The 18576-nt window shown below is 44.0% G+C and overlaps 1 protein-coding gene and 1 long non-coding RNA gene across 5 annotated transcripts in view; one reads left to right on the top strand and one right to left on the bottom strand.

Annotated features, from left to right (window-relative positions):
• marchf6 (membrane-associated ring finger (C3HC4) 6) overlaps positions 1–18576 on the bottom strand; it is a 105083-nt gene that overhangs the window by 22200 nt on the left and 64307 nt on the right. For all 3 annotated transcript variants that reach the window (XM_069906835.1, XM_069906845.1, XM_069906854.1), the window contains 4 exons: positions 16760–16860; positions 14536–14673; positions 13485–13689; positions 3390–3459 (listed from right to left, as the gene is read on the bottom strand). In XM_069906835.1, coding sequence (XP_069762936.1) covers positions 3390–3459; positions 13485–13689; positions 14536–14673; positions 16760–16860 — 514 coding nt within the window. The remainder of the gene's footprint in view (positions 1–3389; positions 3460–13484; positions 13690–14535; positions 14674–16759; positions 16861–18576) is intronic.
• LOC138747591 (uncharacterized) overlaps positions 1–18576 on the top strand; it is a 69372-nt gene that overhangs the window by 35298 nt on the left and 15498 nt on the right. The gene's annotated exons all lie outside the window — the stretch shown is intronic.

The raw sequence follows: 18576 nt of genomic DNA, 5'->3' as shown, positions 1-18576 counted from the left end.
TTTGGAGGTGGCCTGGTCCAGGGCAGCGACCACATGGTAAAACTTGGTCGAATCCGATGAAATCTGGCGGAGGTGAAACTGAGCCTCTGCGAGGCTGAACCAGGTCTCTGGCTCCTGAACACAGAAGTCAGGAAGCTTGATGGCTATAGCGTTGATCAAAGGATCATTCATGTTGGGTTCAAAGACGTTTGAACCTATCGGGGTCACCAATTGTAGCGGCGGCTACACTGATGACTGAAGGATCGCACAACAGGCGGGTTTGAGTTCAGTGAGCAAAAACTGATTTATTGCAGGCTGCTTGGCTGGTCTTATACTCCAAGCCCAGACCTGGCTGAGAACCGCTCTGGGGGGCCCTGACGTCACCGGGGCGTCACGTGGGTCCCCAAGCGCGGGCTTCTGAGCCCAGTGCCGAGATCAGGAGGAAACCTCTGATGGCGCCATTTTGGCCAGCTGCCCCGCCGCGTGCGTGACAAGTGGGGCCAGTTCACCTGCCTAATGGTGTACCGCCTCACTAGGAGTAAAGCTAGTAATTACAGGCCTGTAAGTTTACGTCAGTGGTGGGTAAGTTAATGAAAAGTGGTCTTAGAGATGGTATATATAATTATTTGGATAGGTGGGGTCTGATTAGGAACAGTTAACATTGATGGTAAGATCATGTTTGACAAAACATCGAATATTTTGAGGTTACTAGGAAAGTTGATGAGGGTAAGGTACATATGGACTTCATATGAACCTTGACAAGGTTCTTCAGGGAAGGTTAATTAGGAACCTTCAATCATTAGATATTGACATTAAAGTAGTAAAATGGATTCAACAATGGTTGAATGGGAGATGCCAGAGAGTAGTGGTAAATAAATGTTTGTCAGATTGGAAGCCAGTGACTAGTGGTGTGCCTCAGAGTTCAGTATTGGGTCCATTACTGTTTGTCATATACATTAATGATCTGGATGATGGGTGGTAAATTGGATTAGTAAGTATATGGATGATACTACGATAGGCAGGGTTGTGGATAGTGAAGAAGGGTTTCAAAGTTTGCAGAGGGATTTAGGCCAGTTAGAAGAGTGGCTGAAAGATGGCAGATGGAATTTAATGCAGATAAATGTGAGGTGTTACATTTTGGTAGGGCTATCAAAATAGAACATAATATGGTGAATGGTAGGGCATTGAAGAATGCAGAACAGAGGGATGTAGGAATAATGGAACATAGTTCCCTGAAGGTGAAGTCACATGTGGACAGGGAGGTGAAGAAATCTTATGGTATGTTGGGCTTTATATATCAGAGCATTGAGTATAGGAGCTGGGATGCTATGTTAAAATTGTAACAAGGCATTGGTGAGGTCAAATTTGGAGTATTGTGTGCAAGTTTGGTCACCAAGGTATAGGAAAGATAGCAACAATTTGGAGAGAGTGCAGAGAAGATTTACTAGATGTTTCCAGGTTTATAGGGTCCAAGTTATAGGGAAAGGTTAAATAAGTTAAATCTTTATTCTCTGGAGCACAGAAGATTGAGAGGGGATTTGGTTGAGGTATTTAAAATTATTAGGGGTGTAGAGTGGATGTGGAGAGGCTTTTTCCTTTTAAGGGGGAAATGCAAACAAGAGAACATGAGCTGAGAGTTAGGGGGCTAAAGTTTAGAAGAACCATGAGGGGGCACTTCTTTACTCAGGGAGTGGTGTGTGTGTGGAACGAGCTTCCAGACAGTGAGATAGAGGCTGGCTTTATATTGGAATTTAAGAAGTTGGATATGCATATGGATGAGAAAGGAATGGAGGGTTATGGGTTGAGTGTAGGTCAATGGGGTTAGGTGGGAGAAAGTGTTTGGCTTGAACTAGAAGAGCCAAGTTGGCCTGTTTCTGTGTTGTAATTGTTATATATTTAATATGTTTGTGGATAGTGTTAAAGTTTGTCATAGGTTAGAAAAGGATATAGACAGGATATAGAGGTGGGCGGAAAAGTGGCAGATGGTGTTCCATTTTGGAAGGACAAACTTGAAGGCTCAGTACAGGGTTAATGATCGGATACTTAATAGTATGGAGGAACAGAGACCTTGGGGTCCAAATCCATAATCTCTTAAGGCCGCCGCATAGGTTGATAGGATCGTTAAGAAGGCCTATGGGATGCTGAGCTTCATTAGTCGGGCAACTGAGTAAGTGTCGAGAAGTCATGATGCAACTCTACAAATCTCTGATGTGATCACACTTAGAATATTGTGTTCAATCTGGTCACCACATTATAGGAAGGATATGGAAGCTATGGAAGGGGTGCAGGAGATATTTACCAGGATGTTGCCTGAATTGGAAAACAAGTCTTATGAGGCAAAGTTAGCAGAGCTGGGATTTTTCTTTTTGGAGTGAAGCATGAGAAGTGACTTAATAGAGGTCTACAATACAATATTCTGAGAGGCAAGGTTGGGGTAGTGGTTAACACAACGCCTTTACAGTGCCAGTGATTGGGACCGGAGTCTGAATCCTGCGCTGTCTGAAAGGAGTTTGTACGTTCTCCCAGTATCTGTGTGGGTTTTCCACAAAGGCTCCAGTTTTATCCCACTGTTCAAAACGTACCAGGGGTGTAAGTTAATTGGGTGTAAATTGGGCAGCACGGACTCGTGGGCCAAAGTGGCCTATTACCCTGCTGTATGTCTACATTTAAAATCAAAATTAATTTTTTTAAAATTTAAAAATAAGGAGAAAGCCAGCACCTTCTTCCCCAGAGTGAGAGTAGCAAACACCAGAGGTCATCCGTACAAAGTAAAGGGAGGAAAGTTTAGGTGAGACATCAGGGGCAAGTTATTTTCCCTCCACACACAGAGTTGTGGGTGCCTGGAATGCCTTGCCAGGGGTGGTGGTGGAGGCTGAAACATTAGGGGCATTTAAGAGACTCGTTGGCAGGCACATGGATGAAAGAAAAATAAAGGGTTATGAGGCAGAAGGATTTTGATTTTTTTTGGTAGGAATATAAAGGTCGGCACATCATTGAGGGCTGAAAGGCCTGTACTCTAATATTCAATGTTATTAAAGTACAGTTAATTATTTTAAATAGCTTCTGATCTTTGAAGCCAGGTTTGCCTTGAAGAGAAATCTTGGGTTCAATTAACATTAAAATAAATAGTTTTGAACTTTATACTCTTATCTTTCAGCAATTGCACTTCAAATAGTCAAACTCAATTGTCTTTTTTTTAAAAAGAGGTCAGTGCACCTCACACCCTGTTTCTTTTCTGTACTTTTTCTACTGTATCCAAATTGGGTCCAAACTGGAAATTGATAAAATAGTGGAATATGCTGCATTCTTTAAGGATCACATTAATATCCATTCACTCAGCATGAATCAAAAAGTTAAAGTTGCATAATTGAAAGAATTACTTTAAAAAAATTGAGGTATTTTTCATGTACCTGGCAACGTGAGGCAGATGAGACTGGCAAACAGCAATGTTAGACACATGAAGATTACTAATAACAGGATCTAAAAAGAAATAAAGAATAATTTTCAAGTTCATTAAGTTAGCCTTGAAGAAGCATGACATTTTCAGCAAAATAACTGGCTTGTCTCAAAGTAATTAAATACACAATAGTTTCAAAATTTTTCTTATAATGATAGCTGGCAAGGGACTTGCTATTTGAACTTTAATTGTGAGAAAGAGTCCTTTCCTTTGCTAAGGTTAAGTTTTTACTATTGAATTGAACTGTGGGTAAACAAATTGGATTGTTTCACATTTCCTATAAAAAAAAGTAATCTGTCCCATCACAAGCTCAAAATTGGCAATTCTTCAGAGAAGCTGGTCAATAAATCAAATACCAATGCATTTAAAGACTGGAAATCTAGCATGGTTTTATTACTTCCAGTGAAAAAGCTTTTTTGTTACACAGCCGGTGTTCTGATGAAACAAACAACTCAAAAATCTCAAATGGAGGTTGTATGGAGACCCAGAGTTTGACAAGGTCTTAATAGCTAGAGTAATGAATACAAGTACATGGGACTGAGGAGATCTTGATGTAGACAGAAAATTAATTAGCAGAAAGGTAACTAAAAATGTAGGAATAACAGATCTGTTTCTATGCTGCAAGCAGCAGTGAGGTACTGTAAGATTCCGTTTTGGACCACAGCTGTTCACCACATAATTTGATGATTTGGACAATGGAATTAAATGTGATATCTCCAAGTCCAAGGCAAACAAATCTAGCTGGGAGTGTGAGGTGGGAGGACACAGCAGAGGCTCCAGGGTGATTTGAGGGAGTGGGTAAAAACAAAATGAGGACAGATATGAGATCATCTACACCAGGAGTGTCAAAAGCAGAAAGGCAGATAATTATTTGAATGGCTTGGATTTGGAAAAGCTGGGTGGGGAGTTGGGACAGATCTGCATGTCCTCATACACCTGTCAATTAAACCAAACGTTTCAGTTAAGGAAGCTAGGCTAGTAGAGGAGCAGGAATGTCTTCCTACAATGACACAGGGTTTTTAGTTGTACATCAAATACTATGTGCAGTTTTAGTCTCCTTATTGGAGGAAGACTATTCTTCCAATTGAAAAGGTAAAGCAACAGTTCTCCAGACTGATTCCTGGGATGGTAGGATTCTCACAGTGAGGGGGATTGGGATGACTGGAGTTATCACTACGAGAGGGACCATTAAAACCTACAAAATGCTCAGAGAACAGAACAGACTAAATTCAGGAAAGACGCTCTCCATGGAAAGGAAGTCAAACACTGGAGAATGGAGCTGAGGGGGAAGAGGCTCTTAGCTCAAAAGATATGAGACAGATCAGTGGTTCTCAACCTTTTTCTTTCCACTCACATCCCACCTTAAGCAATCCCTATGCCATCAGTGCTCTGAGGTTACTAAGGATTGCTTAAGATGGGATGTGAGTAGAAAGAAAAAGGTTGAGAACCACTGGTACAGACCATTTAGGAAAGAGATGAGAAAACAGGAATAAGCTAATGAACACGGATGGCTAGTCTGATCGCAAGCAATGGCAGAGCCAAATGCCCTATATCAACTCCTATCTTTTATGTTTCTATAATCTGAAACATTAACCTTTCTCTTTCTCCAAAGATGCTCTGACTAGCTGAGTATTTCTTGCATTTTCTGCTTTTATTTGAGATTTCCAACATCTGAATTTTTCTTTTCAATTCAATAAGTGTTGGCAGTGGTCTGTCCATGGTCTCATGCATTGCAAGACTGGGACCACCCGCAAATTGGAGAAAGAGCACCTCATATTTTGTCTGGGTACCCTCCAATTGGACCCTAACATCAACTTCTCTGGTTTCCATTGGAAACTACTCCCACCCCCCACAATCGTTTCCCATGACTCCCATCCTCAAGCTAGCCACTTTCGGTTGGCCACAATACCCGAATGTAAAGCAGCTTATTGTACTCCTATGCAGCTGTTGGGTGGCCACCTGAAAATGGAGAACCCGGCCAGGAGGTTTACCTACCTAACCCTTCTCCTGTAGGTATAATATCCTGCTCCAAGAATCCCCTGTTGTACCTGAAAGCAGCTCAGGCAAAGTTGCTGGCAGCTTTCAGGTACCTAGCAGTGGGCAGTCTGTTGACAGTTAGCAGAAGACCCGCTGCCAGCACCTACCCTCCCCGCTACCCGCACCTACCCTCCCCGCTGCCCGCACCTACCCTCCCCGCTACCCGCACCTACCCTCCCCGCTGCCCGCACCTACCCTCCCCGCTGCCCGCACCTACCCTCCCCGCTGCCCGCACCTACCCTCCCCGCTGCCCGCACCTACCCTCCCCGCTGCCCGCACCTACCCTCCCCGCTGCCCGCACCTACCCTCCCCGCTGCCCGCACCTACCCTCCCCGCTGCCCGCACCTACCCTCCCCGCTGCCCGCACCTACCCTCCCCGCTGCCCGCACCTACCCTCCCCGCTGCCCGCACCTACCCTCCCCGCTGCCCGCACCTACCCTCCCCGCTGCCCGCACCTACCCTCCCCGCTGCCTGACAGATCCCCGGTAGGGGACTATGGGGCTGGGAAGGCCGGTGGGGGACTAGGGGACTGGGAAGGCCGGTGGGGGACTAGGGGACTGGGAAGGCCGGTGGGGGACTAGGGGACTGGGAAGGCCGGTGGGGGACTAGGGGACTGGGAAGGCCGGTGGGGGACTTGGGGATCTGGGAAGGCCGGTGGGGGACTAGGGGACTGCGAAGGCTGGTGGGGGACTAGGGGACTGGGAAGGCCGGTGTGGGACTAGGGGACTGGGAAGGCCGGCGGGGGACTAGGGGACTGGGAAGGCTGGTGAGGGACTACGGGGCTTACGCACGCACACAAAATCCCGCTAAATTTAAAAGGTGAGAGCTTTCGATAAGTCAGGATCTTCGGGGACGGCCGCCCCAGCCCAGTACTCCCCTGCCGGCCACCTTAGCCCAGTACTCCCACGCCAGGGGGCTTCAGGAAGCGGGGAGGCGACTGTCAGGCAGCGGGGAGACGAGCTGTCAGGCAGCGAGGAGACGAGCTGTCAGGCAGCGAGGAGACGAGCTGTCAGGCAGCGGGGAAACGAGCTGTCAAGCAGCGGGGAGACGAGCTGTCAGGCAGCGGGGAGACGAGCTGTCAGGCAGCGGGGAAACGAGCTGTCAAGCAGCGGGGAAACGAGCTGTCAAGCAGCGGGGAGACGAGCTGTCAGGCAGCGGGGAGACGAGCTGTCAGATGGCTGACCCTGCCCGGACTAGGGAGCCGGCATTTGCTCTGTGGCCCCTCTCCCTGCTTCAGACCTTTCAGGTGACAGAACACCTCCTTCAGCACTGTCACCTGAATGTCCCTTCGCAGACACTTGCAGCCTGCTCTGGAGCCACATTCTCCAAGCGATTCCACCTGTAAACAGCTGCTGTCTCTCTCTTCCCTTTCCCCCGTCTCCTTTCAGAGCCAAAATCAATTCTCACCATTCCACTCTCCTGTCATCTTATCATATCCAATGAACACCTTTTATCTGTTGGTACAGCTCCACCTCCCATTCTTCCCCTTTATTCCTGCCCCCCCCCCCCCCCAGTCATTAACACATGATTTTTACTCAGAAATAAAGGAAACATTCTGTAAAAAAAATTGCAGACTTCCCTCCAGAGTGGTCATGAACACAGCACTTTTCCTAAGCACTTTACACTGTCTCCCTGTGCTGTGGAGTTTGTCAGAGGGTGAGCATCATATTCATAGCCCAATTTCTTACAGAATGCCTGCAGTCAATTTACAGTGCAGCCACTCCATAGGAATGTGTAGGGGTCTTGGTGGAAAAATTACGGGATGGAATTTAGCAAATAAATTCTGTCAGGATATTTTTACACTGCCAGTGGAGCAGACAACTTGCACAAATTTTCTGCTTCTCAGCAGCAGCGTAAAAGTGCCTACTGACACCTGTCTTTTTTTGCTTGAGGAAGGGCTTTGGACCAGAATGTCAGTCATATACATTTGCCTCCTATGTTTGCTGAGAGACTGGCTGAGTTCCTACTGCATCTCTGTGTTTTGACTACAATCACAGTGTCTGCAGACTTTCATTTTTAATGACAAACAAATATGACCTTGGGTTCAAAACAATGATGTTTAAGATTCCCATCCTGATTCTCCCTAACTACTATTTATTATTGGGAGCAACTTGCAAAAATTTCTACAAGTGAATCCTTTTTCTATTAATTCTACATTTAATTACACAAACAAATCTCAATTCATAGATTCATTCTTTATAAATAGATATGCACGTTTAGTGATAGCAGAAAGAGGAGATTTTGCTTCCTGGTCAGCGTGGTTAATGAGAGTCCATTATGTAAAGTATTTATATGAACTCTTCTGAATCCTCAAACAATTCAATAATAAACTGATTAACTGGTTCTTTATTTCCTCCCACCTACTGCATCTTTTCTCATAAAACGTCCAAGTCGTAGATGATGGACTGAATTTCCAATAACAGCGTCTTGCAAATAGACATACCATGAGCAGAAATGGACCATCTTTTATCTTTGAAATTAATGGCCCAATTATTCATAAAACATTTTAAAATTGCAATGTCATAAACATTCAGGAATGTTTGCCTTCCATTCTTGGTGCCAGCAAAATGTTTGAAACATGAAAGACTGCAGACACTGTGACTGAAGTAAAAACACACCAAAATGCTGGTGGAACTCAGCTGGTTTTTTCAGCATTCATACGAGACAAAGACATATTGTCGATGTTTCGGGCCTGAGCCCTTCCTCAAGGAATGAGACAGAAGCAGGAAATCTTAAAATCTCAGAATTCAGACTATCTTGGCTGGGGGAAGGAATCCAGACAACAAAACATGTTAATTGGATATGATAAGTGAAGAGGTAAGAATTTATTATGTTTGCACATAAAGAGATGGAAGGGAAAGAGAGAGCTGGGGGAAGGCGACGGGGGAAAGAATTAAGGTGGGGGGGGTTAACGAAAGCCAGAGAAGTCGATATTAATGCCATCCAGGTGGAGGGTGCCCAGTGGGAAAGTAGGGTGGTGTTGCAGGTGGTCTCAGTCTGGTAGTGCATGAGGCCATGGAGAGACATGTCAGCAAGGTTATGGGATGGGGAATGGGTGGCCAAGAGGAAATCCATACAATTTGTACCAGGGAATATTGTAGCAGAGAAACAGGCCCCTTTGGCCCTGCTGGTCTGTGCTGAACCATTTCTTTTTGCCTACTCCCATTGAACTGCACTCAGTCTATAGCCCTCCATACCTCTCCCATCCATGTGCCCATCCAAATTCTTCTTAAATGTTAAAATTAAGCCCGCATTTACCACTTCAGCTGGCAGCTCCTTCCATATTCCCACAACTCTGTGTAAAGAAGTTCTCCCTCATGCTCCCCCTAAACCTTTGCCCTTTCACCCTTAACCCATGTCCTCTGGTTTGTATTTTATCTACCCTCAATGGAAATAACCTGTCTACATTTATTTTGTCTATTCCCTCATAATTTAAAATACCTTTATCAAATCTCCCCTCTTCTATGCTCCAGGGAATAAAGTCCTAACCTGTTTAACCTTCCCCTGTAACTCTGTTCCTGAAGTCCAGGCAACATCCTAGTAAATCTTCTCTGTACTCTACCTTATTGATATCTTTCCTGTAGTTAGGTGACCAAAACTGCACTCAATACTCCAAATTTAGCCTCACCAATGTCTTATACAACTTTACCATAACATCCAACTTCTATACTCAATATTTTGGTTTATGAAGGCCAATATGCCAAAAGCTCTCTTTATAACCTTATCCACTTGTGATGCCACTTTCAAGGAATTGTGTTATTGGTATTCCTAGATCCATCTATTCTACCACACTCCACAATGCCCTACCCTTCACTGTGTACGTCCTTTCTTGGTTTATCCTTCCAAAATGCAACACCTCGCACTTGTCTGCATTAAATTCCATCTGCCATTTCTCAGCCCATTTTTCCATCTGGTCCAGATCCCTCTGCAAGCTTTGAAAACCTTCTTCGCTGTCCACAACCTCCAATCTTAGTGTCATCTGAAAACTTGTTGATCCAATTGACCAGATAATTGATATAGATGACAAACAACAATGGTCCTAGCACCAATCCCTGAGGCACACCACTAGTCATAGGCTTCCAGACTGAAGAAGCAATCAACCACCATTACTCTCTGGCTTCTCCCATCCAGCCACTGTCAAATCAGTTCATTATTTCACTACGAGTATCTTGAGTTTGAACTTTCCTGACTAACCTCCCACGAGGGACCTTGTCAAAAGCCTTACTAAAGTCCAAGTAGACACATCCACAGCCTTTCCTTCGTCAACTTTCCTGGTAACCTCCTCGAAAAACTCCATAAGATTGATTAAACATGACTTACTGTGCACAAAGTCATGTTGATTACCCTTAATCAGTTCCTGGCTATCCAAATAATTGTATATCCAATCTCTTAGAACACGGTCCAATGATTTACCTAATACTGACATCAGGCTCACCATCCTATAATTTTCAGGTTACTTTTGGAGCCTTTTATTTAAACAACAAAACAACCTGAGCTACCTTCCAATCCTCTGGCACCACACCCATGGCTAAGGATATTTTAAATATTTCTGTCAGAAACCCTGCAATTTTAACACTAGCCTTGTCTCAAGTACTTGTCAGGCCCTGATCTTTCCTCCCCTAATCTTTATAGGTTCCGTGACCTCATTGCTTATTTTTCTTACTTTCCATGACTGTGCCCTTTTCCTGATGAATATCGATGAATAAAAAACACAAGATCTTACCATCTATTTTGGCTTCAAACAAAGCCAACCACTCTGATCTTCAAGGAGAACAATTTTGTCCCTTACTATCCTTTTGCTCTTAATATACCTGTAGAAACTCTTAGGATCTTCCTTCACATTGTCTTATTTCTTTCTTGAGGTTTTTCTTGCATTTTTTTAATACTCCTCAAGTACCTAATTTGCTCCATATTGCTTTTCCTGTTGTATACTTCTCCCTTCTTCTGAACCAGATCTCCAATATCCCTTGAAAACCAAGGTTCCCTATGCCTGCTAATCTTGCTTTTAATGATAACAGGAACATACAAACTCAGTACTCTGAAAATTTCCCCTTTGAAGGTCCATAGTGCCCACTTAACTCCCACATCCTTGCCTGAAAACAATTCCCAATCCATGCATTCTAGATCCTCTCTCATTTCCTCAAAATTGGCCTTTGTCCAATTTAAAATCTCAACCTGAGACATATCCTTGTCCATAATCAACTTGAAACTAATGGGATTATGATCACTGGACCCAAAATGTTCCCCTACACATATTTCTGTCTCCTGTCCTGTCTCGTTCCCCAATATGAGATCTAGTATTGCATTCTCTTTAGTTGGTACTTTTATATATCGATTTAGAAAACTTTCCTGAACACATTTGACAAACTCCAAGCCATCCAGCCCTTACAGTATTGGAATCCCAGTCAATATGTGGAAAATTTAAATCTCATACTATCACAGCCTTATGTTTCCTGCAGCTGACTGCTGTCTCTCCACCGATTTGCTTCTCCAATTCTCAATGACCATTGGGCAGTCTATAATGCAACCCCATGAGTGCAGTCATCTCTTTCCCATTCCTCAGCTCCACCCATATAGACTCAGAAGACGAGCGTTCTGGTCTGTCCTGCCTGAACACAATTGTGATATTTTCCCTGATGAGCAATGCCACTCCTCCGCCTTTCTTCCCTCCCACTCTATCACATCTGAAACAACAGAAGCCCAGAACATTGAGCTGCCAGTACTGCCCCTCTTGCAACCAAGTTTCACTAATGGCCACAATGTCATAATTACACATGCCAATCCATGCTCTTAGTCCGTCTGCCTTGCATTGAAATAGATGCACCCGAGGACATTTCCACCGTGTACAACCCGTTGACTTCTAACGGTGCATGTAATTTTCACATCATCTGTTCCCTCCTCCATTTCTCTATATGCTCTGGCACTCTGGTCCCATCCCCTGTAAATCTAGTTTAATCCCACCGGAGCAGCACTAGCAAACCTTCCTGCAAGGATATTAGTCCCCCTTCAGTTCAGATGCAAGCTATCCTGTCAGAACAGGGCCCACCTTCCCTGGAAGAGCCAAATGATCCAGAAACCTGAAGCCCTCCCTCCTACACCATGTCTTTAGCCTCGTGTAAGCTGCATTATCCTATTTCTAACCTCACTAGCACGTGCTCCCCCTAAACCACGAGATCCCGAGATCACTATCCTGAAGGTCCTGTCCTTCAATCTAGCGCCTAACTCTCCTTGCAAGTCCTCCTCACCCTTCATACCCACATCATTGGTCCCTATGTGGACTATGACATCTAGCTGCTCACCCTCCCTCCTGAGAATGCTGTGAACTCAATCTGAGATATCTCGGACTCTGGCACCAGGGAGGCAACATACCATTCAGGATACTCAATCTTTTACATAGAACCTCTTATCTGTCTCCTAACTATGGAATCCCCTATCACTACAGCTAGCCTCTTTTCCCTTCCCTCTTATCCACAGGACAAGACTCCGTGTCAGAGACCTAATTGTTGTGACTTGTGCCTGGTAGGTTGTCCTCCTCAATAGTATTGAAAATGATCTACTCGTTTTTGAGGGGGACGGCCACAGGGTTTCCCTGCATTGCCTGCCTGTTCCTTTTCACTCTCCTAACTGTCACCCATCTTCCGTCCTCCTGCCTCCTAGGTGTGATTATTCGTGTCTATCACCCCCTCTGTTCCCTGAATGATCTGGAGTTCATCCAACTCCAGCTCCAGTCCCTTACCTTGGCTTGTCAGAAGCTGCATCTGGTTGCACTTCTTGCAGATGAAATCGTCAGGGATATTGCTGGCTAACCTGATGACCCACATTCTGCAAGAGTATTCCGCTGCCTTGGCTGCCTTTCTCACTGTGTATGACTAGAGAAAAGTACATATGATATCTAAAACCTGCCCTTACCAATCCCTACCTGCTGGATTCTTTTTGTTTCTCAAATAGGGTGGCCCTTCTTACTACAACTCCTGCACCACCACCCCCCCAGCCTCTTCTTGCCGAAGCCCCTCGAGCCAAGCCTTGCTACTCTGACTCAGGCCACTCCGACAATGAACGCTCCCGACAGAGCTAAGGTGCTCAACAAAGCAATCTCCCAGTCTACATCCAGTCTCTCTGAAGTAGATGACACCACAACAGGAGTATCAGATGCAGAAGATGACCCCTGCAGCTTCACTTGGAAGTACTGTTTGGGCCCCTGAAAGGTGCTGATGGAGAAGGTGTGGGCGCAAGTGAAGCATCTCCTGCGGTCACAGGGATAGGCCCCGAGAACAATTGGTGGGGAGGCCGGAGTCACAGAGGGAGGTAGAGAGGGGAATAGATGTCTAGTAGTGGGATCACGTAGCTGGTGGTGGAAATGGCAGAAGAGGATGCGTTGGATACAGAGCCTGGTGGGGTGGTAGGTGAGGACAAGAGGAATCCTGTTGATGTTGTGCATGGGGGTAGAGGGGGGCCAGGGCAGATGTGCAGATAATGGAGGATATACGGGTGACTGCCAAGTTGATGGTGGTGGTGGAGGGAAAGCCACATAGTTTGAAGGAGGACACCCCTAATGATCTGGCAAGGAAGTCCTCATCCTGGGTGTAGATGAGACGGAGACGGAGGAATTGAGAGAATGGAAAGGAATCCTTACAGGGGACAGGGTGGGAAGAGGTGTAGTCGAGGTAGCGGTGGGTTTGGTGAATTTGCATAAGATGTCTATCGAGTTTTGCTTCCCGAGATAAAGAAATCAAGGAAAGGGAGAATGTTGCTAGAAATTGTCCAAGTGAATTTGAGGTGGGAGTAAAAGTTGGGAGCAAAGCGGATAAAGTTGACGAGCTCATCATGGGGACATGAGGCAGCATCAAAGTAGTCATTGACGTAGCAGAGGAAGAGTTGAGGGGCCTTGCCTGCGTAGGCTTGTAGCATGGATTGCTCCACGAAGCCAACAAAAAGGCAGGCAAAGCTGGGGCCCATGCTACTCCTTTAAATGAATTACATTAAGCTAACACTGATTAAAAATGTTACCTACCCTAAGAGGAAACTGTAAAGGTTTCCGATAAGGCTGGAAGCCTACAGGCCCACCCTGTTGCAGTATGGCCTGGTGAGCTGCATGAAGCCCTTCCCCTACGATGGGAATGGCATTGTTATTACGAGCCTGCTGATTGTTGTTCGCCTGCTGGTTGGCATTGTTCTCATTTTCCTCCTGGTCTCCCAGCAAATACGAATGCAGATCCCTATTATGAAGAATAAAATGCAACCAAGATGAGAGATCAAGCTTTATCCAACTTTTTAACGGGAGCACATCGGTCGGAGGTCCAAAAACAGTGGTTTTGCTGAATTAAACTCAAGGATGTGATTTCAACATCCGAATCACAAAAACACTTTAAAAGCAGTCATTAAAAAAAAACTGTGGATTAATTTGTCAGAAGAAGAAGGAAGCTTTTCTCAATCATTTCAGACTTATGCCAGGATTTCTAATCATTTGGAAATATAGCTCAATTAAAAATTTATCAATTTCAAGAAGTGGTGATAATGTGCAATAATTTTATTGGAGCTCACTAATACATGTAGCACACAATCCAAAGAAATGTGTTTTTATTAGCAGAACATTATTTCATTTCAAAACAAGAACTGATAGTTTTGATGGACATGAATAAAACGCAAGTGATGTTCAAAATATCCTGCTGCAGAACTAATTAGGGCGGCAGTTGGCATAGCAGTTAGTGCAACGCCTTTACAGCGTCAGCAATCGAGACTGGGTTCCAATTCTGTATTGTCTGTAAGGAGTTTGCACGTTCTCCCCATGTCTGCATGAGTTTTCCCTGGCGGCTCTGGTTGCCCCCACCATTTAAAAATCTATCCGGGGGGGGTGGGGAGTGGTATAGGTTAATTGGGTGTAAAATGGGCAGCATAGTCTCTTGGGCCAAAATGCCTTGTTACCGTGCTGTATGTCTAAATTTAATAAATTTAAATTTAATTCTATTGATCATTGGCAAAGATGTACATCCCCTCCACATTTCTTTAATCGATTAATAATCTTTACTGCTAACCAGAAAGGATAAAAGACTAGAAATACTTACAGAAAATACCCAGCTGTGACAGTCCAAGCTCGAACCAGGCCCTTCAACCACTGGCGGGTATGTCCTTGTTCTAGTAGAGCTGGCAAAACTACTTGCAAAAGAAGAAGCTCCAGAGACAGCTCACTAACTGGGGCATCACTAGAGAGAAAACAGAATGTCAAGACAATACCAAACCATTGATAAAGCAATTTAACAGCAGTGGAAAGGTACAATTCTTTCCTGATCATCATATCATCAAAGAAAGGCTTTTGGCTTTTTTTTTGAGCAGGGTTTGCTAATCACAACCAAGTCAAAGCACAAGAGTTATTGTCTGTCTGCTTTGTTTTTGTTGCCACATTGCAGAGGCTTTAGAAAATATTGCCAAATAGCACAGAAATTAAATTTGAGGTACTGAGGATGATGGTGAAGGGGATTGGTGAGAATGAAAAAAGAGGAAGATTCACACCAGGTCAGTTATTTTACTTCAGGAGCCCACAACATTGTGCTGTTGCATCTGGACAATATGAGCTCATCATATTGGAATTAAGATTCATAGCTTACCAATATATATTGTTTTACATATCCAACTGAAGGGCATCAACATACACGAGGATATTTTAAAAGGTGTATCACGTTACCAAAAATTTAAGTTTTAAAGTGGACCTTAATAAGGAGATTTTTAAACTTGAATTGTGTAATATACACAAAAAAAGGTTCTGTTCTGCAGCAGGTCATTAGAGTTAATAAGCAGAGATCAGGTACAGCTTCACAAGTTGGCATGAGGGGAATATGGAGGTAAAATTGTTTCTAGCACTTCACATAACTCAGCAGATGTAAGCATCACAAGTCTGCTTGGAGCATCTGTGGCCATTGCAAACTGCTGTTATTCCATATAACCACTTACAGCACAGAACAGGCCAGTTCGGCCCTACTAGTCCATGCCGTAGCAAATCCCCACCCTCCTAGTCCCACTGACCAGCACCTGGTCCATACCCCTCTAGTCCCCTCCTATCCATGTAATGATCCAGTCTTTCCTTAAATGTAACCAATGATCCCGCCTTGACCACGTCTGCCGGAAGCTCATTCCACGTCCCCACCACCCTCTGCGTAAAGAAATTTCCCCTCATGTTCCCCTTATAATTTTCCCCCTTCAATCTTAAACCATGTCCTCTAGTTTGAATCTCCCCCTTTCTTAATTGAAAAAGTCTATCCACATTTACTCTGTCTATCCCTTTTAAAATCTTAAACACCTCTATCAAGTCCCCTCTCAATCTTCTACGCTCCAGAGAAAAAAGCCCCAGTCTGCACAACCTTTCCCCGTAACTCAGACCCCGAAATCCTGTCAACATTCTCGTGAACCTTCTCTGCACTCTCTCTATTTTGTTTATATCTTTCCTATAATTTGGTGACCAAAACTGTACAAGATGTAATTTACACATAAATGTTTTGGTGATGTCATTAAATACTAGGTGGTAAAAATTTGCCTTCTCAAGTAATTTAAAACCTATGTGCACATGGAGGTGCAGGGAGTTCTCTTATCTCATGACCACTATCCATTCTTTAAAATATATCACAAAAGCATTGTATCTTTTTTGCATTAATGTTTGTAACGCCTCACTGTATTCAAATGACTTCTAGGATTTTACATTAATATAGCTCTTTATTAGTTAGAAGCAGGAATGAGTTGGATTGAAAAACTAAGCTCTTTTGAAACAAACTCACCATCTAGTTATAGAAATATTAATAGGAATGTCACTTTTGTGTCAAAACAATCTCTCACTTTACATCATGGAAAATGTTTACCTCCCACTTGTGACCAACAACCAAAGGAATGATACAGAATATAGAACATTACAGTTGTCCTGTTATGTTCTGTATCATTCTTTTGGTTGTTGGTCACAAGTGGGAGGTAAAAAGGCTTTTCTCTGGTCTGTTTTGTGAAACAACAAAGTTGCTGGGATACATGAACAGGGTGTCAAGCCTTTGGATATTTCAGCCTCTCACTATACAAAGGTTCTTCTGATTTAAAATAAAAATCAATAAAGGTCAACATTAATTATGCTAACATTTCTTGGGCAGCATGGTTGGCATGGCGATTAGCGCAACGTCTTTGGGACAACGATTTGAATCCCACACTGTCTATAGTTGGGCGGCATGGACTTGTGGACCAAAGTGGCCTGGTTACCATGCTGTATGTCTAAATTTAATACTGTATTATTAAGAGTACATGAAATAAAAATTTTACCTGTAAAGCATTACATTGTACGGTAGAAAATCAGGGAGCAGAGTCTTAATAATACGAATTGGTAACCAAAGCATCAGGAGGACTATTGACCCAAAGACAATCTGCAAAGAAAAAGTCAACATGTCCATGCTGAGCCAAATTATCTCAAGTCATATGCTGTAATGTTCTATGGTTCTAAAACATGAAAAAGTTCTGAGATATTTCCCATTTACCTAGAAAATCTATCCATAACATTATCTCATTTCCATCAAACTATAAATACAATTATTTTAAATTGTATAAGGTTAAAGATTGGTTTTCTTGGATTTGACCATTTGAACTTAAAACCCGCAATCTATACAAAATAATCATATACAAAAAAAGCCTATGCACCAAATCTCAGATCATTACTAGAATCACTGAAAAATGACCACTGAATGAAGCTTTGAAAATGACCAGAATGTACATTTATGATAGTCATGTTTTCACCACATGCCATGAAAAAATATAATAAAACCAAAAATATTCACTGCTTTTCTCCAAGAATTCAAAGTCCTAGATTCTTAAATATTTAAATACTATGTCTTAAAGTCTTAAATACTATGATGTCCAATTTCATGAGTACAGCCCACCCTCACATGGTATGTGTGCGTCTGCATACACACATAATGTGAAAGCAGTTTTCAAATTGAATCCCATGTTGTGTCCTTGCCGAATTTTTTTTGACTCATATTAAGCCATTTTACCTGTGAGATAAAAGTGAGTCCCTGTGGTTATTTAACAGCTGAGCCCAACATTATTCAGGGATGGGCAAGGCAGCTTTAATTTTTAGTCACTTAGTACGGGGCAGCATTAAGATCTGGTTAGGATGTCACCATTGACTTTGCAGTCACAGTCAAGTCCTTAATTTATCACTCTTCTCCAATCCAAGGAATTTTCTGGGACATGCAGGGTGAAAGAATCATATTGGAGGTTAGGTTCTGGAGGTCAAGTTGTCGATGGTTTGAACTGGAGTCTGAGTGGCTGTAGATGCACTGGAGGTGAATTTCTGAAAGAACTCTCTTTTGCTAATTTTTCCCTTATTGGTTGGGGCAACTGGTATTTCTTATAACCATAGCGATTCCTTGTTTGCCTCACGGTAGACAAAAAGTTGCAGTGGAGAAATGAATCAGAGGTCAATCCACAGGACCAAAAGAGTTGCAGAGAGGTTTACTGGAGTCTCCTCCCCCCTCCCCCCCAATCAATGTGATCTATGGGATCGTTGTCTGAAGAAGGGTGCGCTAAGTCATTGAGGAGCTCTTCCTCTCCCCCCACCTCCCCCTCCACCTTTAGCTGCTCCCGTCGGGAAAGAGATACATGAGTACCAGAGCCAGCACCACCAGGCTGAGGAACAGCTTCTTCCCAAGGGCAGTGGGAATGCTGAACGACCAAAGGAACTGCTCACACTAACCATCTGAGACCGTCATAGTCATGAAATACTATTCATTTGTGTAAAGGTACACGATCCTTTATCTGGAACCATTGGGGGACAGTGTGTTCCAAATTTTGGATTTTTCCGGATTTAAGCCCACCCGAATTATGCTGCCGTATCCATCCCCACCCCCTTCCAGTTGCTGGCCTGTCTCTCAGCTGCCCGACTCGGTCTCCTGGCCGCCCGACTCGCGCTGCCGGTCTCCTGGCCGCCTGACTCGCGCTGCCGGTCTCCTGGCCGCCTGACTTGAGTTGCCGGTCTCTCCCCCCCCACCCTCACCCGCCCGACTCGCACTGCCGCCTCTCTCCCCACTTGCCGGATTTTGGAGCTTTTCGGATTTTAGATGTCCGGATAAAGGATCATGTAC

The sequence above is a fragment of the Narcine bancroftii genome, chromosome 1 (assembly GCF_036971445.1).
Source record: "Narcine bancroftii isolate sNarBan1 chromosome 1, sNarBan1.hap1, whole genome shotgun sequence".
In the NCBI taxonomy this organism is placed as follows: Eukaryota; Metazoa; Chordata; class Chondrichthyes; order Torpediniformes; family Narcinidae; genus Narcine; species Narcine bancroftii.
The sequence above is the reverse complement of the archived record's forward strand: the minus strand, read 5'-3'. Positions and strand labels throughout refer to the sequence as shown.